This window comes from Salvelinus sp. IW2-2015, linkage group LG11 (assembly GCF_002910315.2).
Source record: "Salvelinus sp. IW2-2015 linkage group LG11, ASM291031v2, whole genome shotgun sequence".
In the NCBI taxonomy this organism is placed as follows: domain Eukaryota; kingdom Metazoa; phylum Chordata; class Actinopteri; order Salmoniformes; family Salmonidae; genus Salvelinus; species Salvelinus sp. IW2-2015.
In genome coordinates, this window is record NC_036851.1 from 16,690,847 (window position 1) to 16,717,186 (window position 26,340).

Genomic DNA, 26,340 nt, shown 5'->3' on the forward strand with positions numbered 1-26,340 from the left:
AAGGCACTCCAGCGGTGAGGTCAGCGTTGACTMCTGCTCCAGTCACTGCATCTTGTGGCTTTAATTTGGTGGAGGGGGGAGAAGAGGAGGAAGTTAAAGTTTCGGGTGAGGTCTTACAAGGTCGGTTGAAAAACTCCCAGACTTTGCAAAACCTTGGGGTTTTGGTAGATCATTTAGACACTGAGAAACGTGATGAATTGGTAGCTCTTATTAGAAACTACCCTGTTTTGTTTTCTGAAACTCTATCACAAACCCACTTAATTGAGCATGATATAGACATCGGAGATGCTAAGCCTATCAAACAGATTTTATCGTGTATCTGAGAAGAGACTGCAATTGGAAACAGAGGTGCAGTATATGCTGGACAATGGTATTGATTTGGCAAAATGTGAGTTTGCCAAAGCTACAGTCACATACCTAGGCACGGTTGTTGGTCAGGGATTTGTCTGTCCCGTGGAAGCCAAGGTTCAGGCTGTGAAGCAGTTCCCACAGTCCTCCACAAAGAAAGAACTGATGCGCTTCCTGGGAATGGCGGGCTACTACCGTGCTTTCTGTAAACTTTTCGGTAGTAGTGTCCCCCCTGACCAATCTGAAGGCCAAGGCTGAATTTCTGGTCCACCCAGTATCAAGAGGCATTTGATGCAGTTAAGGCTCTTTTGTGTTTGGCACCTATGTTGGCAGCACCAAATTTTGGGAAACCTTTCAAATTGCAGGTAGATGCCAGTCAAATCGGTGCTGGGGCTGTGCTTCTCCAGGAGAATGATGACAATGTTGAGTGTCCATTCAGTTTCTTCTCCCGGAAATGTAATAAGTATCAGAAAAACGATTCTGTAATTGATAAGGAGGCTTTAGGTCTCATTTGGACTTTACAGCACTTCGAGGTCTGTTGGTTCTGGTTATGATGACAAGCACCCAGATGAGCTTCCCTGAGATGGTTTCTGACAGTTTGTGCCAGAAATTCTTTAGTTGTGCAGACCCACAMTTTCATCAGCTGTCCGGGTGGCTGGTCTCCGACGATCCCGCAGGTGAAGAGCCGGATGTGGAGGTCCTGGGCTGGCGTGGTTACGCCTGGTCTGCTGTTGTGGGGCCGGTTGGACGTACTGCCAAATTCTCTAAAATGATATTGGAGGTGGCTTATGGTTAAGATGCCAATTGCATGCTCCCTCAACTTGAGACATCTGTGGCATTGTGTTGTATTACAAAACTGCTCATTTTAGTGACCTTTCATTGTCCCCAGTACAAGGTGCACCTGTGTAATGATCATGCTGTTTCAATCAGCTTATTGATATTCTACACCTGRCAGATGAGAAATTATCACTAACAGGGATGCAAAGAAATTTTGCGAAATAAYCTTTTTGTGCATATGGAATATTTCTGGAATCTTATTTCAGCTCATGAAACATGGGACCAACACTTTACATGTTGTGTTTATATTTTTGTTCAGTATGTATGTATACATACATACATACATACCAAACACAACTCCCAAACTCCATCAGCTTGGGCATGATCAGATAGATGGAGACATGTCAGGAGAGGTCACTGTAGTACAACGCTTTACAGGGGACAGGAATTCTCATTTACACTTCAGTGAAGGACTGACTCACTAACAAATGTTTGGTCCAGATGTTATTTTATGATGATACCAGAGTTGACTATGCCCACGTTTATGTACCCTGATGCAGTAAAAAAAAAWATATATATATTTTTACTGACGGCACAAACATGCTCCATTAACCGCATCTCCTCTCCCCTTATTTGTGCTTCAACTCCCCCCCCCCTCTAAATGTACCTCCCTTATCCCCCTTTCCCTTAAACATACCAATAATAATAATAATATTATTTGACCATTTACCTGTTCTCAAGATAGTAGATTTACTATCTGCCTCAATGGCGTACTGCAGTTTTGCGGTCTCAACAAGGGCAGGGAAACAGCTAACTTCCTACAATTCGACACATTTTGCCAGAGGGGAAGGAGAAACATATGCAGCTTTTCTACTCATTTTGCCATTAGGCTGAAAAGAAATGTTGCTGTTTTAAAGCAAATTGCCTGCAATTCTACACATACACAATCCATGTCTCAATTGTCTCAAGGTCTAAAAATCCTTTAACCTGTCTCCTCTTTATCTGACCTGATTTAAAGTGGATTTAAGGGGGCGGGATCATAGCTTTCACCTGGATTCAACTGGAGCCTGTGGCCCCCACCCCCCTACTTGCGGGGGGTGTGTGGTACATCACGGATCTGCCTGTTCTCACTGTACAGACATGACTGGCTGTATGGCTAAACCAAACCTGAACTCTTACCGCAACCTAACCATTCCGTGCCTGAAAAAAAAAACAAATCAACATGTAATCTGTGAATATGTTCTTCCAATCAGTCATCTCCAGGAACAGAACACAGAAAAATATTTATTAATTACAGATGAGTTGTGGACAAATGGCAGAGAGACAGCTCATTGGTGTTATCTTGTTTGGCATATCTATGAATAAAGCCTATTTAAAGAACCAATGTCATACCCCCGGCTTTGTGTAAGGACACAACTCTGCTACTGTGTCATATGGACTGTGACATCTCACATCCTTATGAGGGCGGCAGGTAGCCAGTGGTGTAAAGTACTTAAGTACTATTTTAAAGTATTTTTACTTAAGTCATTTTTMGGGGTATCTGTACTTTTTATATTTTTACTTTTACTTCACTACATTCCTGAAGAAAATAATGTACTTTTTACTCCATACATTTTCCCTAAGACCCAAAAGTACTGGATAGGAAAATGGTCCAATTCACACACTTATCAAGAGAACATCCCTGGTCATCCCTACTGCCTCGTTTGTAAATTATGTCTGAGTGTTGGCATGTGCCCCTGGCTATACACACACACACCCCAAATGTATTTATATAGCCCTTCTTACATCAGCTGATATCTCAAAGTGCTGTACAGAAACCCAACCTAAAACCCCAAACAGCAAGCAATGCAGGTGTAGAAGCACGGTAGCCAGGAAAAACTCCCTAGAAAGGCCAAAACCTAGGAAGAAACCTAGAGAGGAACCAGGCTATGAGGGGTGGCCAGTCCTCTTCTGGCTGGGCCGGGTGGAGATTATAACAGAACATGGCCAAGATGTTCAAATTTTCATAAATGACCAGCATGGTCAAATAATAATAATCACAGTAGTTGTTGAGGGTGCAACAAGTCAGCACCTCAGGAGTAAATGTCATTGGCTTTTGGTTTTTCATAGCCGATCATTAAGAGTATCTCTACCGCTCCTGCAGTCTCTAGAGAGTTGAAAACAGCAGGTCTGGGACAGGTAGCACGTCCGGTGAACAGGTCAGGGTTCCATAGCCGCAGGCAGAACAGTTGAAACTGGAGCAGCAGCACGGCCAGGTGGACTGGGGACAGCAAGGAAATGAAAATGGGGACGCAAGAAAATGGTGCCATCTGGTTTGCTTAATATAAAGGACTTAAAAATGATTCATACTTTTTATATTTTACCAATTACATTTACCTTTGATACAGAAGTATATTTAAAACCAAATACTTTTAGACTTTTACTCAACGTAGGGTTGACAGTTCGAACTGTAAAAATTGGTCAGGAAGTGAGCTGGCAACTGGAGGGCTGCTGATATCAAATCCTAAATGCCATTGCCTGCCGTTGTGCCCTTGAGCAAAGAAACCCCCAAAACAACTGCTCCACGGGACCCCAGTGCAGCAGCCCCCTGCTGTATGCATGTCTTTGAGAGGGGTTGGGATAAAGCGGAAGTCAAACTTCGGTTAGACCTTGTGTACGATTGATGAGTAAAGTGATCTTCATCATCTGTGCTCTATCTATGATTCTGGGTCTGCTGGGGAGACTGGGTATTCCTTCAGCCGTTCAAGACGTCTCCATTTCAAGCTGTTCCTTGCTGTAGCTACCGAGAGGATAGCTTATGTATCGTCCCCCACTGACCTGACTACGTTGAATGAAGCGTACAACCCCCAACTCTGTTTACATTCAGGGTCACTGAATGAGGCGGGGCCTTCTCTCTGTGGCCCTCAGGGTCCAGTCCCTTGGCTCAGGTTGTGTAAGTAAGACCATGGTTATCATTAGTCAGATGAGGATAATGTCTTGATGGGCTAGATGTGACACAGGAAACAAAAGAGGCTTGTCTTCCTTTTTCCTCCTTTTGAGGTTGACAGCCCCATCCAATACATTTTAAGAAAGTTGAAGCTCATTTACTGCATTTCTATACAATTGAAAAACTCTAAAATGTTATTTGGAGAAGATAAGAAACAAGCAAAAATGAGCCCAGACATTATCAATCTACAAACACAAAGCCTATTAGCTATATAATTAGCCACTACACATTAACTCCAGGATGAAAAACTATAATTTAGTACACAGACGGATCTGTTAGCAGAAGCAGTATTTTATTAACAAAAGGTAAAGAAATACATTTGATTTACAGATTTTMMGGGGGGGGGCAGTTTTACAGCTAATTTCCTGTAATTTAACACATTTTGCCATGGTTTGGGGAAACRTTTTAAAAAACTTTTTGTGTTTTTWAAAAAAGATTACCGAGGTCTGGACATCGGTGTCCTGTAACTACGGCCCTGGCTATCCTTAATGGTGCAGTTCAAGACAACAATGATAAATGGGTCAACGCGTACTGAACACACACCCAAGACATACAGTCACATCCAAAATTGTTGGCACCCTTGATAAAGATGAACAAAAAAACKCTCTATAAAATAAATAATACAAATACTGAGATACATGGAGTATAGAAAACATTAAGAACACTTTCCATGACAGACTGAATCCAGGTGAAAGCTGGATAAATCCAGTTTAAATCAGTGTAGATGAAGGGGATGAGACAGCTTAAAGAAGGATTTGAGACAATTGAGACGTGAATTGTGTATGTGTGCCATTCAGAGGGTGAATGGGCAAGACAAATAATGTAAGTGCCTTTGAATGGGGTATGGTAGTAGGTGCCAAGCGCACTGGTTTGTGTCAAGAACTGCAATGCTACTGGGTTCATGCTCAACAGTTTACCGTGTGTATCAAGAATGATCCACCACCCAAAGGATATCCAGTCAACTTGACACAACTGTGAGAAGCATTGGAGTCAGCATGGGCCAGCATCCCTGTGGAACGCTTTCTTGTGCCACTCAGTATTAGGAAGATGTTCCTAATGTTTCGTATGCTCAGTGTATATCGTATGCTAAAACATATATATATTGTATGCTCAAAATAATGATATTCTTATATACTAATACAATTGCTCAGAGAAAAATACATTTTGTTTAAAAAGTTATAAAGAAAAGTCCAACTGATATTGGTCAACATTTTTGCCATCCCGGTTTTTATACTTTGAGAGAGGATAACAAGCACTTAGACTATGTTGTATAATATTTGACAACACATTGGGAGGGATCACAGATCATTTCTCCATACAGAATCTTTGCAGAGCCTTGATATCCTTCGGTCTGAGCATATGGACTGCCCTCTTATTAATTCAAACTACAGGTTTTCAAAGACCGGAGATTGAGATGGCCATTTTGTTGTCAATTAACCATTTCTTTGTGGATTTTGAGTGTGCTTCAGGTCATGGTCTTGCTGAAAGATCCCCTTGCGACCAGGTTTCAGCCTCCTGGCAGAGTCAACTAGGTTTTTGGCTAAAATGTCCTGGCACTTGATAGAGTTCATGATGCCGTTGACCTTAACAAGGGCAGCAGGACCAGGGGAAGCAAAACAGCCCCATAACATCAAATATCCATGTTTTACAGTAGATACAGTAGGATGTTCTTTTCTGCATGCATCCTTCTATCGACGCCAAACCCAACATTGGTCTGCGTGGCCAAAGAGCGCTTTTTTCTTCTCATTTGACCATAGCAATGGTGCCAATGCTGTTTAGCAAAGTCGAGGCATTTAATTTGTTGGTTGCTCAATAAAGGCATTTTTTATGGCAACCCTTCTTTATTGTCTATTGGCATGGAGGTGGCATCTAATTGTAGATTTGGAGACCCAAGGATGTGACTAAGTTCTGTAATTCTCTGACTGTGGCCCTTGGTCTTTTATTAACCCTCTGAAGCATCCTTCTCCCTGTTCCAGCGGTTTTAAAATTCTTAAATTGTTGCCCTAATAGTGGTAAGTGGTATATAAGTTTGATATACATTTTTTGTACCCTTTGTCTGAATTATGAAAGTCAATAACTATTATCTCTTTTCATCTGTGAGTTATTTGCCTTTTTCCATGGTGATGGATGACAAATGGATTTTACATGTGTGTTACCTCATTTTTATACCTCAGTGAAACAGGAACCATGAAAGTTCACAATACAGTTCCTTAAACTGAGATTAACTTAAAAAGTAGAAAATTAATGCAGATAAAATTGTGTTTGATTTCATTCATAAGAATTGTTACGGGTGCCATTCATTGACACCTATCTTTTATGTTTTTTCTTAACATGTTAAACAAAAAGTATTTCTCTGAGACATTATTGTAGCATTAAATACTATTGCATACAATATATCTATCTGTATTTGTATCATTTATAGTCATTTTTGCTCATCTTTAACAAGGGTGCCAATCATTTCGGATGTGACTATACTGTATGTCATTGATCAGTTGATCTCATTGTTGGATGATTAACTTAGTTAAACCCTAGTTGCATACACCCTCCAGTTTACTGTTGGCAGGATTGACAAAAGGAATCTGTCAGTAGAGTGGCTTTGCTGTCACAGTACTCAAGGACAGGATGATTGAGTGGCAAAGTGCTGTGACAGTCGAACGGCCCTTGATGTGAAGTCAATCTGATCTGAGTAGAAGAACTTAAACTTCCACTCTGAACAGAAGATAATCACATAGGTAAAACGTTAATATTGATAACTTCAAAATCAGAGATAGAGATCCACATTKATTTTTCAGTGTTTGAATCTCTTTTCAAAGACCATAGTTAAAATCAATCAAGTATATTTATAAAGGCCTTTATACACCAGCAAATGTCACAAAATGCTTTTACAGATACCCAGCCTAAAACGCCAAACAGCAAGCAATACAGATGTAGAACCACAGTGGCTAGGAAAAACTCCCTAGAAAGGCAGGAACCTAGGAAGAAACCTAGAGAGGAACCAGGCTCTGAGGGGTGGCCAGGCCTATTCTGGCTTTGCTTGGTGAAGAGAAACGTACATGGCCATTTAAGGACAGATCGTTCTTCAAGATGTTCAAATGTTCATAGATGACCAGCAGAGTCATAATAATCACAGTGACTGTAGAGGATGCAACAAGTAAATATCCGACTTTTCATAGCCAAGCATTCAGAGGTCGAGACAGCAGGTGCGGTAGAGAGGGAGAGGGAAAGAGACAGGGAGAGAGACAGGGAGAGAGAGAGTCGAAAACAGCAGGTCCGGGACATGGTAGCACGTCCGGTGAACAGGTCAGGGTTCCATAGTGTTGTTACTTGATACCCGTGGACCTATTGTTTGAGGATGGTGAAATGTTGTATCATAAAGAAAAGACACTTGGTCAACCTAAAAGTGTACAAAGCATTTTTTTTTATATATATGTGGGTGGCAGGGAGTCTAGTGGTTAGAGCYTTGGACCAGTAACTGAAAGGTCGCTAGTTTGAATCCCTGAACAGACAAGGTGAAAAATCTGTCGATGTGCCATTGAGCAAGACACTAATCGCTCCAGGGTCACCGTTGATGGCTGACCCAACTCTCCAAGGGTGTCTCAGGGGGAGTTGGGATATGCAAAAAACACATATCTTAGTAGTGTAGACAGGACCAGAGGGCGTAATCCTAAAAATGAACACAAAAATTATGGTATTTTAACATGCGTATAATACATTGTACATGTGTGAAATAGCACAAATATAAGCATCCACCAAATTATTACTAATCTAGCATCTCTGTCTAAAGCATGAGAAAACATGTGTTTATTTTCTCTTTGTGAGAGATAAATATACAGTATTTTTAGAGTGGTGGTGGGGGTGATATCCAATCAAGACAGAGCAAAAAAATGCAATTACCATCACGTTCTTGTTAGACTAAGAGGATGATATCAAACCTTGGCAGAAAAGGAAATGAGACAGGATGAGATGGGAGGGCAATGGACGGAGAGATGTACAAGATAAACAGAGAGTAGGGGGAAAGCTGGATGTGACGGTGCAGTGACACGTGGACGATAGATAGAGTCTTGGGTAACAAGAGAGAAGTCCAGTTGAAAATCTGTGCTTGCATTACAGTGGTCGCTCCTCTACTTGCTGGGCAAAACTGACAGAGATACTGTGAGAACCAGAAGAGGACAGAGGGAAACAAAAAAAACAATACTTTGCCACCACCCTGCATCTAAGAGGTGGCTTTTGGGGACCTTACTACTTCTAAGCCAGGACATTGGGTAAGTCCCTATTACTGATGCTTACATTGTGTTTTATACTTTCCAAGGATGAACCACAACTTACACAGTAAATGTGATTGTAAAAAAAAATCTAAGGAACCAGAATGTCTTTAATTATGAATTGAACAGGTGTTGAATYGTCTGATGTACTCCAGAAATAGAGTTTGAAGACCAACGCTACATTTCTTCACTAATTCAACCATGTTTGGAAGTTTATGCGTCCGTTAGGACCACTGATATGTAAATACATCCCAGTGGGTAACCATTATTTGTGATAACTACATAGCATGGAGAAAACATTAATGGTGTGCCTTACCATCATTACAAGGACCATGGTATATTTAGAACAAATTAACAAATGCCTCAAAATTGTAGGACAATTCTCACACTAAAGCATGAGATTGAGTTATTGACCGTCTTCCTCTCCACCTTTCCTACTTCAGATCAACTGTGCTTACCATGCGAGACATGCGTCTGTGTCTGAGCCTGGCTCTGTTGCTGCCATTGTGCAGCCTGTGCCAAAGGATGGGCCCTGCCAGTGCCAAGCTGGGAGAAGAAGACACAGAAAGTGACCTGTTGGCTGTCAACATCGTAAACCGCAGTGGCATTCTGGGCTCCCTGCTCCCCCTAGAGTTTCACCCAACCCTCCGGGAGACCAGAGCCCCACGCCCGTCCTCCCAGGTCCCCAAGAGAGCCCAGCAAGGGTCCCGCTTTGCCTTGTCCCTGGACGTGCCCACTAGCATCCTCAGTGTCCTCATAGACCTGGCCAAGAACCACGACATGAGAGCCAAGGCTGCTGCCAATGCAGAGCTGATGGCACGCATCGGCAAAAGGAAATAAGGGCTGGGGTCACATTGGAAAAGGCTAGGGGGGCAATTCTCACCTCACCAGGGTTGTGGGTTTACAAAAGCAGGTTGAGGGATGGATAGGTCATGGGGATGAAACAAGTGTTGTTATTAGAGGAAAAGACATCTTGAAGTCGTTAATAAGTGTTGCCCTTTATCTGTTTTATATTTCCATTGCATAATTCTTACCTCATTTTATGCCAAAAAGTTCCACTGACTGCCTGGACTAAAACATTATGTAAAAAGAATGACACATTTTGCCAGTTAAATGTCACTGATCAAATATAAGATGAAGCTGGTCTTTTGTCTCCGCTACAGTGAGCATAAATAATAATATATAGGCAGATGGTCTCATGACATTGTAATAGGTCGGGAACCATTTGAATTCTGTTTATTGTGTTTGTAACAATGTAAGGAAAGGTTGCAAAATAAAATCTGATCATATAACCTCATTTCTGTGTACTGCTTGCTTATTCTGCACTGACGTCAGAGGTGTTTCTTCATTTCAAGCATCAGTAACCAATAAAGCACTAAGGAATAAGCAATATCACCCTGCGTCATTCCCAACGGGTCTTTGACAACAGGACAATGGTACGGGGAGGAAATTGACCTCAGAGACAAACAGAGGCCCCTGTTTTAGAGATCATCCATCTAGTTGATTTATACTTGATCCCAGTCAGGGCAGTAGCTACATATGAGAACACAGAGGTCGGGACATCTGTCATTTTTTTTAAATGTAAACATATATATATTTTTAGTCAAAGTCTGAACTTCATGTTCAGTTAGAATAGTAGAATACACAAGGTACAATTTCGAAACATGTCTGTGCGTTAGCGAAACCGTGTTATATGTCACTCACACAATTGCCCATGTCAGTAAAAAAAAATAATGGTAAAATGGTAAAATGGTTTAGTTAGTCTAGCCAGCTATCTGAACTTGTAGTAATCATGGCCAAATAACTGACCGGGCACTCAGGGTACGTACCCAGGGGCACTGACCTCCAGGAGGCTCCCATTGAATTTGTTGGTCATTCTCACTCCGATATATTAACATGGCATAGGTCATGGCAAAATGTGTAGAATGCAGGAAAMTAGCAGGAAAACAGCAACAACAAAAAAGTTCTGTAAAGCAAACYTATTTGTTAAKAWWWWWWTTCTGCTAACAGATCCCTGTAAGTATTCAATTATAGTCTTTAATCCCAGTGCTGAGTTAATGTGAGTTAATGTGTAGCGGCTAATTGTATGGCTAATAGCCAATGTGTTTGTAGATCGACTGAGGCGACTTAAGCATCCAATGTGATAACGGCTGGGTTACTTTTTGCTGTTCTCCAAATAGCATTTGAGTGGTTTTTAATTGTATAGAAATGCAGTAAAGGAGCTTAAAATTTTGTGGATATTTTAATACTTTTTTTCAGACCCTGGCTATGTCCCTGATCCCAAGTGAGTTGGATAATTAAAGTGGCAATCAGCAGTAGAAACAATAACAAAGTGACTCCCTTCCCCGTTTGGTAAAAAGTGTATGGACTGACCATCCATGATATCAAAAGTATAGTTTTAACCATGTTTTGAGGCTATATAGTGTTTGTTTACTTTGTTWAAAAAWATATAGGAGTAAAACAAGCTTATATTTAAGGTTCTYAAGGGGTATGACAATGAGGCATSAAGTTATATTATTCAASAATCATTGGGTACATKCAGAGGTGTCATGCCCATAGGGTCAAGTCACCCCTCAGATTTGTCCTGTTTACAKWTTTTTTAATTAAAATACTGTAAATGTATATATAGTTGTTGTTGCTCTGTAATACTACTAGCCAACTAGCAATTTTATGAAGATGGGTTRAGCTAGCCCAGATAGGTTCCCAATCTCCCAGCCTCATAACTAGGTATCAAGAAGCCATTTCAAGTCATCAATTAAGTTGGACGAGCTAGCTTGTCTAACAATCTTAMCTGSCATGCCTGCTGGCAAGGTTGGTAGACTTGAGAAAAGCAAGCAATTTCTAAATGTAGACCTACATAATAAAACTCATGTTCCTTTCAACCTTTTACCCAGAATTTAGCAGAGATGGAAAGAAACATTTAGTTTCTTAAAAAGCTCAAGAGATATGCAGAAAAATATACATATTTTTAAAATATATTTAAGCATAATGATTATGGCTCTAAATTGCCAGACAAAAAGTTTTCAGGAGTTTGAAAAATGCTAAAATTGTCCAATTTATGGATGGGAGCCTAGCCCCAACTCAGGACCATTCCCCAGCCATCCTCACATACTTTGTGCCCCCTCTGATTTTTGGGGTGCATTACACCCCTGGGTACATGTCATTAATTTKTAAATCCCAAAATAGATGTAGCAACTGCTGATTGCTTCTTTAAGCAGCAATTCTGACAGTTATTATTATTATTATTTTTTTTTACATCGGACACCATTACTGAACTCAGATACATCAGCAAATGATTACAAAGAAACATTAGCTAACATTATCACGGAGCTAATGTATAGACTACAAAATGTCTGAGATTATGGTGTGCAATTACAACAATGATGTTCATCAAAGCATATGTTTATGAAGGAAATATAGCATATGCCTTAATTGTTCAATAAAGGTCTGTTATATACACACACACACCCTACCATAGGCTATACAGAAGTAGCGTATAGTATAATGTATAGTACAATATACGCTGTTCATTATGAGCAGCATTTTATCATCGATTAAAAAGCACAATCTGTATGATACCTAATTTACATACATTTTTGAAGAATAAAATAAATGCCTATAATGAGACAACTGTCCTAGCCCAAATGTAGGCTATCACTCCCCTTTTGGTTTCTGTTGTCATGTGTAGTCTACTACACTACCAACATTGACAAAACAAGTTAAGAGCTATTTTTAGAAATAGAAACGGATATTTGAAAAGAAAATACAGATGAGTCACTGAACCCCGGGGCCTAATTTTGGTCACTTTCCTGCGTAACCGAGACCGTAGTTGACAACTTARTGTAGCCCATTGTTTACTACCCCGAAGCGGTCTGAGGTGCATCAGAGCGGTTACAACCGTAGTGAACGTACTTGAGATTGAATACCTTTCTGATACTGTCGACGGCCTCGGGAATCATTAGACGATATGCCCGTTCAGTGCTTCGACCGAGAGCAGCCTCACGGGTGTTGGAAGGTAATTTGACATTTGTCCACATGATGTCGTTATTCACAKAAAGTTGGACGAAGTAATTAATAAACCATGCATTAAAATACCAGAATCATTTTCACGGATACTCCCTCTGGTCCTGTGAAACTTATTAAGAACACATTTAATGTATTTCAGTGTTTATAGCCTATGTTCAGCACAGTAGCACTAATTTAGTTTTATCATGTGATTAAAACAGGTGCTGCCAATAAATGGCCAGGTGGATGACACTCTGCAGACAGCCGTAAGGAGATGCTTTTTGACTCAAAGAAATACCAAAAAGTAAGTTTGTGATTTACATCTGCCCCTGACATTCAAATAATTAATTGAYGACTTCTCAATAGTAGGCCTAATGTAGCAGGGACTTGGTGTGTACTGGTAGAATAGAATGGACATGGTCCTGAGTTTGACATTGTATATCATGAAGTGTGTGTTATTGTGCAGATTAAATCTGCACACAACCATAATGCACATTGCACACATTCTAATGTACAGTAGCCTAGGTTGTTGAGCTTTGACGATTCCTGACCTAGATGTACTCTTAAGGAGACCAAGGTTACCATTACTCCTTAAGGTCCAAGAACCTTATGTTCTTTTCAGAGGTAGACTGGCTCTAGCAGCCAAGTACTCTATCTAAACGTGAATCGAATCTCTATGGTTCTAGAAACATAAAGCCCGTTACTTTCACATCACATCAAAATAATTTCACAAATGCAGAATACACACTTACTGTATGTACACTGTTTTAACCGGCTTCTTCACAGTTGCAGCTGACAGTATTTTTCAGTAATAACAKATTTCTGGCGGCCTTCTTCCGTTACACACAGGTGTTCAGAGCATGCTTGATAGCTAATTAGCAGAGTTGGTCCCTCTGCACTGTGACATGTGGCCGTGTGGGAACACTAACCCTYTAAAGGTGTATAATTGAACGTTTTATTTTTTGGAAATAATTTCTTGCTGATATGAAAGARGAGGTCCTTATGCTTCCAAAACTGTACCGCAAGCGATGTGTGTTAATGTTCAGACCGAGCGTTGGAGCTCTTAACAAAACTCCCTCGTACAGAAGATGCCTTCGTCCAATGACACTTGGGTGTAACGTAATGGAACTGAGAGTCATGATCAAGGGCTAGTCCTGGCACTGACCTATTTTGACCCAGTGCAAGAAGGCTGAGGTGGTAAGTGGTAACTTGGTASTGTGAGGTTGTGACCCGAGTTACCCTAGCTGTATAACTGAGTCAGGGTTTATAGTGAAGATGATCCTGCCACTGTGTTTAATAATGTGCCTCTGGCTTGTGTAATGTGGTGTGTGTTGTAACAGCACATCAGCATAAACAGCAGGACATTGTCATCTCAATGAACTTAAGCATTTTATCACACTCTCCTGCACTCCTCTCTGTCCCTAATCCATTTACATACTTTTATTATTTGGCTGAGCATACATAGCCAGGTGTATGTGTGTTTTTTCGATTTGAGATGCAGTTGAATTGTGTTTTCATTTCAGTGTGTATGTTTGTTCTAAATGTTCTTGTGGTCGAGTGTGCTTGTGAATGCTCTGTATTGTTGTGGGGAATTTCTGTGTGTAAAAGCTAGAGGGTCACAGACAGTGTGTGAAATAACTGGCAAGAGAGAGCAAATTGTGAAAGAGTCCAGTAATTTCTCACCAAACTAAAGGACTGCAGGAGGTCTTGACACTGTGTTCTGTAAAATGTATCTTCAGTTCCTCAACACGTGAAAGCCAAGGCGGTCCCTCCATCCCCAGTGACCCTGAGGTTTCATTGGACCACACCAGACATGAGGTCAAAGGACAAGTGTGTACATCAGTGGCTGCCCCAAAAACGCCACTGCTAGTGTGCGCTGCTCTTCTCGTTTGGAGATGACCCATTTTTAGCTCAGATCTGATCAGACTCAATAATGAGGAAGATGATCTGTGATTGAATTGATGGTTTTGTTTTCTCACACCTCAGTTTGAGTCAGATMAATCCTGTCTACATACTTTGCGTCTTTTTGATTTACCACAGTTGAATTACAACCCATAGAGTCTACACAATACCATCTAGAGCTAAATCTGACCTGGGTTTTGCAATGTGGGTGGTGTGATGAAGTTGAAAGTGCAGGGCACTCCCTATGATGTATAATGTGTCATTGTGTTCTGTCAGATAGCGTCATTCTAAGGTGACAAGGCTGTTGCCAGGAGTCTGTGCATGTGGCCATCTGACGCGAGACCAATGAGTGACGTGTGTGTGATACATTGGTCAGATAACAACAGCAAGGTTGTGGGCCTACTGATGGACTCATCAGTTGGCCCACTACTATTGGCATCTATTGATTTACAGCACTGGGATTTGTCATGTTTCTATTTTTAGAAACTTTATAGCGTGACTATAGTGTTACCCTATACCACAGCTTCACTTACTCACTGTGTGTCTTAGACTGTGGTAATCAAGTTTGATCAGACAAAATGCTTTGGGGCTATATCAGAGGACAGACTCACACTGTGTCGATTTAAGAAGTGGCCTCTGCCTCTTTTTACRGGCAAGGCCAGCTATATCTGCCCTGTGTTTAAGTGCATGGAAATTCACTCATTCACGTCAAAGTTTCAAACATAAAGTAGAAAGACCGAATAGAGAATAGGAGTGACACACATCAGATTGCAGGGTATTACAGTACAGGGGCAAGGGGCGGGATAGTGGGAGGGTGTAGAGAGTTGCTCAATATAAATTACTGCATACAGTCGACAGATTAGAACAAAGGTGAAAGAACAAGTGATGCAAGAGAGAGAGGGAGTAAAAAAGAGACGACAGGGAGAAATCAAGGATCCATCGATTTAGTGATTTAGAAATTGGACCTTTTTCACAGAGACGGGAGAGCAAGCCAAAGAAGGTAACRCAAACTCAATACAGACCAAAGATTTAGTGGCACAACTGTCCGCTCTGTTTTCTGTCACATTTTCAGGAATTAATGTTTCAAGATTTCATTAGCAAAAAGTTTTTTAATTTTGTAGAATTATTTTACACTATTTTTATAAAACCGTTTTCGTTCAGGACAGATGGGTAATAGTCACGAAACCATTACAGTATAARGAAGTGCTAGCTGTGGTAAATTACCTTTATGGTAGCTGACATCTCGCGTATCTGTTGTAGCCTACACATGTTGTGTCTGTTAGCGAACTGTCAAGGGTTGCCTTTTCTCTCCAGCAATATTACTGTTTGGAGCTGTAGTCATGGCTTGCTTGTGTGTTCATGTCGGTCATGTTTCTATCATACGAAATACTTTTTGGTAAAAATATTTCCACCAGTACCGTGTTCAGTCAGTGTGGTGATAGCCTCACCTGCTGGTGATACGTTGTAACTGCAGCAATAAAGACTACATTGGTGAATCCTCAGGCGCTGTTTGCCGATGATCCAAAGGATGGATTATGCCATGAAGTCCCTCAGTCTCCTGTCCCCTGCCTCACTCTCCAAGTAAGAGCCTGATGCCGCAGCACTAAGGGGATGTGCCCTATTGGCAGCACTACTATTGGTCATCATAAGACTGCGTTCAGTAATGTTTAATGTTTTTTTTTTTTTTTTTTTTACATCGTAGGACATACGTCATAGAGTCAAAGTTAGCATCGTTTTCCAATAGATTTGACATAATTTGACTATGTGTATGTATCTTCACCAGGTGTGTGACAGCCAGTGTATCAGCCAGTGCCTCCATGACCCAGCAGCTCCTTGTCGGGACTCCTCGACCTAAGCCCTTCCGGGTCACCAGTGCTGATCGCAGCGTTAAGAAGGGAATCATGGCTGATGGGCTACGAGACCTAGTCAACAAAGTGAGGAGAATGGTGGAGGAAGAGGGAGGGATGAAGAGGGTGCTTGAGGGAGGAGTACAAGTTTATTTTTATTTTTATATATAACGTTTTTTTTATTTCACCTTTATTTAACCAGGTAGGCCAGTTGAGAACAAGTTCTCATTTACAACTGCGACCTGGCCAAGATTGCGACCTGGCCAAGATAAAGCAAAGCAGTGCGACAAAAACAATAGAGTTACACATGGGATAAACAAATGTACAGTCAATAACACAATAGAAAAATCTGTATACAGTGTGTGCAAATTAAGTAAGGAGGTAAGGCATTAAATAGGCCAATAGTGGGGAAGTAATTACTATTTAGTCATTTACACTGGAGTGATATATGTGCAGATGAGGATGTGCAATAGAAATACTGGTGTGCAAAAGTGCAGAGAAACAAAAACAAATATGGGGATGAGGTAGGTAGATGATTGGATGAAATATTTACAGATGCAGCGATCTGTAAGCTGCTCTAACAGCTGATGCTTAAAGTTAGTGAGGGAGATATAAGTCTCTAACTTCAGTGAGTTTGAATGAGAGAAGAGTAGTGTATGAGTGAGGGAGAAGAGAGAGTCTGGTTACATACTCTTTACTCATTTATGGCATCATAAATTCAATCCAGTGAACAATGTGACTCAGATGGATAAAGGAATGAAAGGATGGGTGAGTCAGAGGCTTTCAAAGGGAAGCAGAAAGAACTAACGGTTTTCCTTAAATGCTCGCATGCTGGAGTATGTGCTCTCATGCACATACTGACAATTGTCTCTGTTGTTCTGGTGCTCCAACTGTGACACTACTGCTGTCTTACGCATGTCTTTGAAAAGTTTAACTTAACCCGGACATAATGATAATACATGATATTGAGACTTTTCAGGAACTTATCTACTCTGCAGAGATATGCAATCTTTTTTTAACACTCGCCATTTGTATTATTCACTGTAGAAATCTATGACACGCAAGGGAATGGAGTGGCTAAGTAACTACTTCTGAGAGGGGGAATGATTCTGTAGTCCCTACTTACTGGACTCTATATCTCTTCCAGGCTAATGGGTAGTTTGTTCCCTCAGGCCATGGACTCTCTGCACGTGTCCTGCGTCAGTGCCCTGGTGCTGGATGAAGACGGGACGGGGGTAGATACAGAGGAGTTCTTCCTGACCCTGCAAGACAACGCTGTGCTCATGGTCCTGGAGAAGGGGCAGAAGTGGACACTTCCACAGGTTGGTAGGGTGACATATGCATGACCTTCTTACCACAGAGTCCACTGGGTGGCGCCATTACACAGGGTCACTCTGGTAGAATGGTGAACAGGCTTCACTTCTGTGTATTATCATCATCAGTGCCAACGTGTTCTCAGATGAAGATGCAGTTGTATAGCCTGCCTTTTTAGATAAGATGGGACGAACAAGAAAATCTACTCCCATATTGTATATGAATGACCTGAACTTTTGGGATTGAATATAGAGTAAGCATATTCAATAAATGATTCCATTCAGATAAATGCAAAAGCATTCTTATTCTGGGCGAAGAGTTGAGTGAAACCATCTCTGACATATATGGCAAATCATAACCCCCTCATTTAGTTACCTCACACTTTTGGCCACAATTAAAGCACCATTTGAGTCAGAGTTGAGGAGTGTTTGTTTGTCCAAAGCAGGTCATTTCCATATTCATTAAATTATGTTCTGCCACCTGAATGGCATCACCCTGTGTGTTTACTTGGCTCCTGTCATGCTGAGCGTGTCTCATTAACATAATACAATTTCCTCCTGTTGTCCTTCCACTGTTCAGAATGAATTWATCTGTATTCCAATGCTTGTTACCTTCCTTTGCAGATGACTGGCGCTCTTGGGTGGAGGGGAGGAAGGGGAGTGTGTAGGGGGGGCTAGCTAGTATTGCGTTCATCCATCTTAGTTTGACAGACACTAAGTGTCAGAGGTTATATATGCAGTTTTCCTTCACACTCAATTTTAGTTTCCCATAAATAAGCTGTAGGAGACAAGACTTAATTTGTGTTAACTGGGGAAAATTGATTTGCTCTTGTTTCTCCTCTCTCATATCCCTCCCTCTCTCTCCACCTTTCGGCTCCCAGAACACTCATCCCCGAATGCAAAATGAGCTCAAACACCAGCGCAGGAAAGATGTGGCTCGAATAACCTTTGACCTATACAAGAACAACCCTCAGGATTTCATTGGCTGTCTGAATGTGAAGGCCACGCTGTATGGCACCTACTCTGTGTCCTACGATGTGCGCTGCTACGCTGCCAAGAAGATGCTGAAGTGAGTAATCGCTCTCCGTGTGTTGATGTGGGTACTTAAAGATGAGTTTGTAAGATTTAGGAGAAGGTTGAGTTGATACAGTGCCTTCAGAAAGTATTCACACTCCTTGACCTTTACTACATTTTGTTGGATTTAATTGTCATTTTTTTGTCAACTATCGACAAAAAATACTCTTATTTCAAAGTAGAAGAAAAATTCTTACATTTTACATTTTGTTGATGGAAAATAAAAAAACGAATATAGCTTGATTAGATAAGTATTCAACCCTCTAAGTCAATGACAGGGGGCTGCTGAGGAGAGAACAGCTCATAATAATGGCTGGAACAGAGAAAATGGAATGGCATCAAACACATGGTTTCCATGTGTTTGATGTATTTGATACCATTCCACTGATTCCGCTCCAGTCATTGCCACGATCCCGTGGTAAGGTGCCACCAACCACGAGCCTAATTAAGGTGCCACCAACCTTCTGTGGAGTCAATGCATGTTAGTACCACCTTAGGCAGCGAATACAGCTGTGAGTCTTTTTGGGTAAGTCTCTAAGAGCTTTGCACACCTGGATTATACAATATTTGACCATTATTCGTTAAAAAATTCTTCAATCTCTGTCCTGTTGGTTGTTGACCATTGCTAGACAGCCATTTTCAAGTCTTGCCATAGATTTTCATGCCGATCTGTTGGAAAGCAGACTGTTTTGCTCTAGGATTTTGAATGTGCTTAACTTTATTAAGTTTATTTTTATCTTAAAAGACTCCCTCGTCCTTCCCGATGATAAGGATACCCATAACATGATGCAGCCACCACCATGTTTGAAAATATGAAGAGTGATACTCAGTGATTTGTTGTATTGGATTTGCCCCAAACATAACGCTTTGTATTCAGGACAAAAAGTTTAGTTCTTTGCCATATTTTTTGCAGTTTTACTTTAGTGCCTTATTGGATGCATGTTTTGGAATATTTGTATTCTGTACAGGCTTCCTTCTATACAGGCTTCCTTCTTAGTATTGTAGAGTAACTACATCTTCAGTTTTCTCCTGTCACAGCTATTAAACTCTGTAACTGTTTTAAAATCACCATTGGGCTCATGGTGAAATCCCTGAGTGCTTTCCTTCCTCTCTGGCAACTGAGTTAGAAAGGACACCTGTATCTTTGTAGTGACTGGGTGTATTGATACACATCCAAAGTGTAATTAATAACTTCACCATTCTCAAAGGGATATTCAGTCCTTTTATATATATTTTTTTACCCATCTTCCAATATTTGCCCTTTGCAAACAATTGGAAAACATCCCTGGTCTTTGTGGTTGAATCTGTGCTAGAAATTCCCTGTTTGACTGAGGGACCTTACAATTATCTGTATGTGTTGGATACAGAGATGGGGTAGTCATCCAAAAATCATGTTGAACACTATTATTGCCCACAGTGAGTCCATCCAACTTAAGTGACTTGTTAAGCATGGTTTTACTCCTGAATTTATTTAGGCTTCCCATAACAAATGGGTTGAATACTTATTGACTCAAGACATTCTAGCTTTACATTTTRTTATTAATTTGTAAACATTTCTTTAAAAAAACAATTCCACTTTGACATTATGGGATGTTGTGTGTAGATCAGTGACACAAAATCTAAATTTAATCTATCTTAAATMTAGGCTGTAACACAACAAAATGTGGAAAAAGTTGAGGGGTGTGAATACTTTCTGAAGGCACTGTATGTTCAGATACATTTAGGAAGGTTATGTCATACGTGCTGAGAGCTGCTGAGCGGTTGTGACAACTAGGATTAAATTGTGCAGAATCAACAAATAACAGGTTTCTAGATTTCATTTTCTGCTCATATTTTTCTCTTTTGAAAAGTCACTGGAGAGAATGAAACTTGTATCTCAACTAGGAGAGAGAGATTAGGGAGATGCAGGTCCCAGCCCTGCACTTTCAGCGTTTCCCTATCTTCCTGACTATATGTTCATATTATATCTGTCGGATCACTATCTACAGTACAGGTATCTGTCTGACATAGGGTTGCAAAGGTGCCGGGAATTGTCCAATGTTACCGGAATCTTCTGTAATTTTGGTGATTAACAGATCATCATCTTTGGTAATATGTATTTGAAAAATGTATTCATATACCGTACCAGTCTAAATTTCAGATACACCTACTCAATCCTTTTCTACATTGTAGAATAATAGTGAAAACATCAAAATAATGAATGAAAAAAAAAAAACTGCATTGACTGACTTTCATGTCTTAAAATAATGATGGACTGTAAATTCTCTTTGGTTATTTGAGCTGTTATTGCCATAATATGGACTTGGTATTTTACCAAATAGGGCTATCTTCCGTATACTACCCCTATCTTGTCACAATACAACTGCTTGGCTCAAACGCATTAAGAAGGAAAGAAATTCCACAAATTAACTTTTTAACAAGGCAGGGCTGTTAATTGAAATGCATTCCAGGTGACTACCTCATGAAGGTGGTTGAGAGAATGTCAAGAGTGTGCAAAGCTGTCATTAAGGCAAAGGGTGGCTACTTTGAAAAATATATTTTGATTTCTGTAACACTTTTGGTTACTACATGATTTCATAGTTTTGATGTCTTCACTATTATTCTACAATGTAGAAAAWAWWAAAAAATAAAGAAACCTACTAATTCAAGGGTTTATGTCAACTTTTGACTGGTACTGTATATTTTTGTGTATCTGTGTTCATATTGTCGATTAGTTTTTCTAGTGGATAGACAATATGGTTCTAGAGAAAATAACAATGGCATTATTTTCAATTAACTCTGCAACTCTTCCAACTATTGGCTTCTTTCACAACTGCCAGCAGTTTGGCACCAAAACATTTACAAGAAATACATATTGACATTGTAAAATGAATCTATATATATATTTCATGCTGAAACCCTAATTTTATTTKACCTTTATTTAACTAGGCAAGTCAGTTTAAACACCAATGCTATTCACTATTTTGATGGTTTAGATTTATGATAATGTTTTACAGGCCATTCTATTTTTTATTTTTAAATAATCTTATTTTATATATTTTACATGTGATAAGGCCACACCGAGGGCCGGAGATAATTACAGATACCTGTAATAATCTGAAGTACTCAAAAAGGCAACTAAATGGCTTCTGATAAAATTCCTCCTCTGGTAGTTTACTGGTGAACTCCAAAAGTTTCCAGTAAGATAACCTCCCTTTTCAACTCTCGTCTGACACATTTTTCCCTGTTCTTGTAGGGAGGCTCTGAGATGGACCCTGTTCTCCATGCAGGCCACAGGCCACGTCCTCCTGGGCTCCTCCTGCTACATCGAGCAGCTCCTGGATGAGGATGACCGGGCAGACCTGAGCCTGCCACCACTGCCACAGGATGGAAAGATCAAACAACTACAGAGCATCCTGATGGGCAAGACGGCTGTGATGGGCAAAACTGTTGTGTGATCTATCCCAATACTATGAACATGCTTCCTTCCCTTCTCCCTTCCTTGAAGTAATCACCCATCTAAATCGATTTTACAGGTGAAAGGGAATGCTACACTACATAGCTTGCACCTGTCCAGTCATGGCTGATAAGTAATCACTTCATGGAAAGGAAGAATGGATTGTCAGGATATTTAAACAGGGCTCTACTCAGAGAGACACTCTAAAAGAGCCTGTTTGCTAAAAGTAATGGGTACTGGCAAACTGCAGGACCAACACCATGGCACAGTGCTGCATCACTCTGATGTCATGGTTACAGTGGCAGGTATACACCTTTTGGTTAGGTCACTCCTCTCGGTTGACTTTTGGGACAGGAAATGCTGTGTTGTCCTACATTTTGGCTATGATCACTTGCACTTTGTTACATTTGTCTGTCTATATGGCTTGCAACACTCCACAAGCGAATGCACTTTTCTATTGCAGTGACTGCTGCTGGTCTGTATCTTCAACTGATAGAAGGCACTTGGCTTTTTTCATATTAATAAGCATGAATAAATCACAAGAATATTAACCTTTGAGAGATTTTATTTCCCCTCAACATAAACATGCGCGCATGCACACGCACAAGCAAACACACACATACTTGAAGTCACACCTGAAAGCAGAGACCTGTGTAACTTTGTTGTCCAACCATTGTCACATGGCAGGGCTGTGCTCCACAGTGTTGGATGTTATTATGGGTGACGTCTGTCTGGCTCATGGGCACAGTAATTGGCAGCAGGTCTGGTTGTCTCTCCCACACTCCTCTAATTGCCCCCTGTCCTGTGCTGCCAGCTGGAGCCCAGCTTCCCTTGGCCTGCCAGGGGGTGGGAGAAAGCCAGGGCCAGGGAATGGCACACAGCTGCAGGGGCTGAAGTGGAGGGCCAAGGAAATGAGCCATTACACAGACAGACCAGAGAGAGGATGACGCTTTTGGCAACAGCATCAACAATCAATCTACTCTCCCTCTCATCTCAAGTTAAATGGCGTCCGGATTTTTTTGTAATTTACTCAACAAATGTTGGGATGTTCCAGCTGTCCTGAGTACAATATTGAAGAGCGGTCAATAAGGGAAAGGGTATACAGACATGCCTGGTGCTCAAAATTGATGACGTATTTCATGCAGCGAGAGTTGAATGGGGATGAATGGATTTGGTTCAGTTCGTTCAGTCAGTCTTCCTCAGCCCTCACCAACTAGCTACAATAGTTTATGCTTGTGGTTAGAAACTTCAGTGAGAATTTGAAACTTGTCTGCCGAAATTGGGAATAGGGAGTGTTCAGAATCATTCAGTTTTTACCGGATTTTCAAAAGCAATTGTGATTTAGCTGTAACCCTGGCCTGATGCTACACTGTCTAGCTACTTCCCTCTAAGTTACTGCAGGAGAGCAGTGCAAGGCTGTTTGTTTGCGTTGGTCTGTGGTGTGAGAGAGGGTTGCAGTAAACAATATGTAGAGCGCCTCTCCCCCTCACTCCATCCAGCTGGCATGCCTTAATGTGATTTGGTTAATGGAAACATTTGAGTGTGTTGAATATAAACCATGCAATAATGTGGACCTGTGTATGGTTTCTGTAGGCCTATTTATCAGCTCATATGCAGAACATTTAAAGTGAGTGGGTTGTTGGATAGCTATTTCAAGCAGGTTGACCTGATGCCCTTACATAGCTGTGTAGTGTAAGCATTTCACTGTAAGGTCTACCTACACCTGTTGTGTTTGGCGCATGAAGGGGTAAGGTGCACCTGTTTTCACACTATATGAAGAACCAGGAGCACCTACAGTATGTTTTCTCTGTGTATTCTGCAGTAGTCAACGGAATAACCTATCCTGCAACAGAACCATGCCCTCTGTGTATGATGCTTTCTTGATATTGGAGAGCGCAAAAATCCCACACCCAGCCATGCCTGTTTTAGCATCTAGTTTAGCCGGCTTTTTCTCTTTCAACGTGACTGCATTCGTTGTAGGTGGTGATTTTTTTTCGTTCGTTATAGCCTATTGGAAATCACAGAAATCTTGTCTATCCTGTATTTGCCATATGCTGATCCACATGCTGATGACCTTGCCTGTCAAATTTAGCACCTCCCTCCTGTCACTCGGGGTGCGAAATACAGTCGTTACTTAATTTTACACCACCACGGTGCAGCACGTGCAAAGCACGCCCCGTATTGGATGGAGGGAACGCAGCTCTCCCTCTGACCTGACCAGAGGTACAGTAGTCTACTCTCCGCTGAGCATGTGGTCTCCGAAGACATTATCAACATGACCGTGAGAGATGAGTAGGGATTCTTTACGGTCGGCTACCTAAAACTGGTGGATGATCATCTCAGACAGAGGCAATGGCACAGCTTTTACATGCAGAGATGTAGGCTACAACAGTATCATTAGAGTCATATTACATAGCCATTAAACATGATATGAAATACATTGCAATATTCTGATTATTTGTCAAAGAAACAGAAGCCCCGAGCGCGACAAACGGACCTGCAGAAGAATGTAGCTGGGAATCTCCGGGACTGGCACGAGGTAAGTCCTGTTTCCCTATTTTAACTTCATATGGTATCTAAAATGCAAACACACCGTGCATGAATTTAATAAAGTGTACAAAGTATGCGGTCTACATGTGTAAGTGTAACAAACATTTCAGTTTAACAGCCTATAGGGCAGGCTACTTGTAGTCCAATAACACATTTTACTTTACAATTTACTGCCCTATGCCCTATGATAACATTGTAATAAAAAAAATACAAATTCATTGTTGCACATTTATTAGCTACATTTTTTTATATATTTGCGTGTATTAGCCTATTGTGTAATAGCACGGTGTCCCTTACTGTACTGAGTCCTAGTGTGTGCATTTTATCAAATAGGTAAACGTTTGTTTTTCACTAAAAAAATGAATATTGATTCGTTATTTTTAGATCATTTTAACTGGCAAGAAACTGTGTTCGTTTTGCTTTTGGGGTTTTTGGTGACAAATCTGTATGAAAATAGTATTGATGGACTTTTATGCATATTGGCTTTTTTCAACCCCCCAGGCATTATTGTGGGAGAAACTGCTTGACACTATACATGCTTTGAGACTGTGTTTCTCCCACACTCCTCTGGGAACACCTCCACTGCAGTCTTCAGAGATCTGACTAGGAAAACATCTCTCTACATACTGTGTGTGTCTGTCTGTCTGTTTGTGGTGTTAGCCATTAGCCAAGAGAGAGGAAAGAAGGTTAGCCATTAGCCAAGAGAGAGGAAAGAAGGTTAGCCAGAAAGTTGTCTTCATTAATTAACATCAGATTAATTCAAACTGGCAGAATAAATAGAATAAACATCTATGCAGTCAAATGTAAGTAACTACATGATAAATAAAGGTACAGAGAGAGAGAGAGAGAGAGTCATACTATTGACATGGAGTGAAAAGTGCTACTAAAAGCAGACCGCTTCAGCGGATGAAATCAAAATTGAGAAAGGAGAAATGGAGATAGTGTCTATGGGGGGAGTGGTGGAYATGGAGACAGGGAAATGCGGGAGGAAGGAGGTAATTAGAGAGGGGTATGATCTCGATGTAATTATTTGGAACTCTCCTCTACCTCCTGCCGTGTGTGTGTGTGTGTGCTCCTGTGAAATACTTGAGGAAGAGAGGGCAACCTTTTGACAGACATAGAGACACATTCATTATGAAGTCACTCTTCTCTCTGTCTCCCTGCAGCCAGGAGGAGAATTGGATTGTCTTTTAATTGCCTCCTTCTGTAGATAAGTAACCTCATACTTTTAGCAAAGCGGCTTTGTGTCCTGCATCCCTGATCCTCTGCCCTTCCCCTCCCCTCAAAACACAGTCACAGTCAAACACACACACACACACACACACACATTTACACACAAAAGTTACACACACAAGGACACATGTGCATGCACACACTATCAAAAGGCTCTTCCTCCTCCGCATTTCCTCTGTCTCTCTCTCTTCTTTCTCTCTCCCTTCTCTCCTTTATCCCTCTCTCTTCTTTCTCTCTCCCTTCTCTCTTCTTTCTCTCTCCCTTCTCTCTCCTTTATCCCGCTCTCTTCTTTCTCTCTCCTTTATCCCGCCTTCTTCTTTCTCTCTCTCTCCTTTATCCCTCGCTCTTCTTTCTCTCTCTCTCCTTTATCCCTCGCTCTTCTTTCTCTCTCTCTTCTTTCTCTCTCCTTTCTCCCGCTCTCTTCTTTCTCCCTCCTTTCTCCCGCTCTCTTCTTTCTCTGTCTCTTTCTTGCCCAAGTTTTCTGTCTGGCTATTTCAGGTCCAAATTTCTGTAATGTAATGTAATAGGACAATATAAAGCCTCACAGTTGTGTCTCTGCCTCTCAAGGTCAAACAGTCCATCTGACCAACATGCTGTTTGGCCAGTT

The 26,340-nt window shown here is 41.0% G+C and overlaps 1 protein-coding gene and 1 long non-coding RNA gene across 3 annotated transcripts; one reads left to right on the forward strand and one right to left on the reverse strand.

The window, feature by feature from the left end:
• Nucleotides 1-6,946: 6,946 nt before the first annotated feature.
• LOC111969908 (uncharacterized) lies at nt 6,947-12,562 on the reverse strand. Its single transcript, XR_002878051.2, has 3 exons — nt 12,300-12,562; nt 8,832-8,919; nt 6,947-7,775 (listed from the first exon to the last, which is right to left on the reverse strand). It is a non-coding gene; the product is annotated as an uncharacterized lncRNA (long non-coding RNA).
• Nucleotides 12,563-12,580: 18 nt separating this feature from the next.
• Nucleotides 12,581-22,501, forward strand: LOC111969906 (lipid transferase CIDEC). Of its 2 annotated transcripts, none has more exons than XM_023996288.2 (6): nt 12,581-12,682; nt 15,784-15,861; nt 16,064-16,214; nt 17,300-17,449; nt 18,322-18,509; nt 21,750-22,501. In XM_023996288.2, exons 2-6 carry the CDS (start codon nt 15,797-15,799, stop codon nt 21,949-21,951), a joined length of 756 nt encoding a protein of 251 aa, XP_023852056.2. In that variant the 5' UTR covers nt 12,581-12,682; nt 15,784-15,796; the 3' UTR covers nt 21,952-22,501. The 2 variants fall into 2 exon arrangements, with proteins under 2 accessions (XP_023852056.2, XP_023852057.1); XM_023996289.2 differs by lacking the exon at nt 12,581-12,682 and adding an exon at nt 15,130-15,280.
• The last annotated feature ends 3,839 nt before the right edge of the window (nt 22,502-26,340 follow it).

Coding starts and splice junctions, on each gene's coding strand:
- LOC111969906 (XM_023996288.2), top strand. CDS start 15,797: ATGATCCAAAGGATGGATTATGCCATGAAGTCCCTCAGTCTCCTGTCC. Junction 15,862..16,063: donor TCCCCTGCCTCACTCTCCAA/GTAAGAGCCTGA, acceptor TATCTTCACCAG/GTGTGTGACAGCCAGTGTAT. Junction 18,510..21,749: donor GCTGCCAAGAAGATGCTGAA/GTGAGTAATCGC, acceptor CTGTTCTTGTAG/GGAGGCTCTGAGATGGACCC.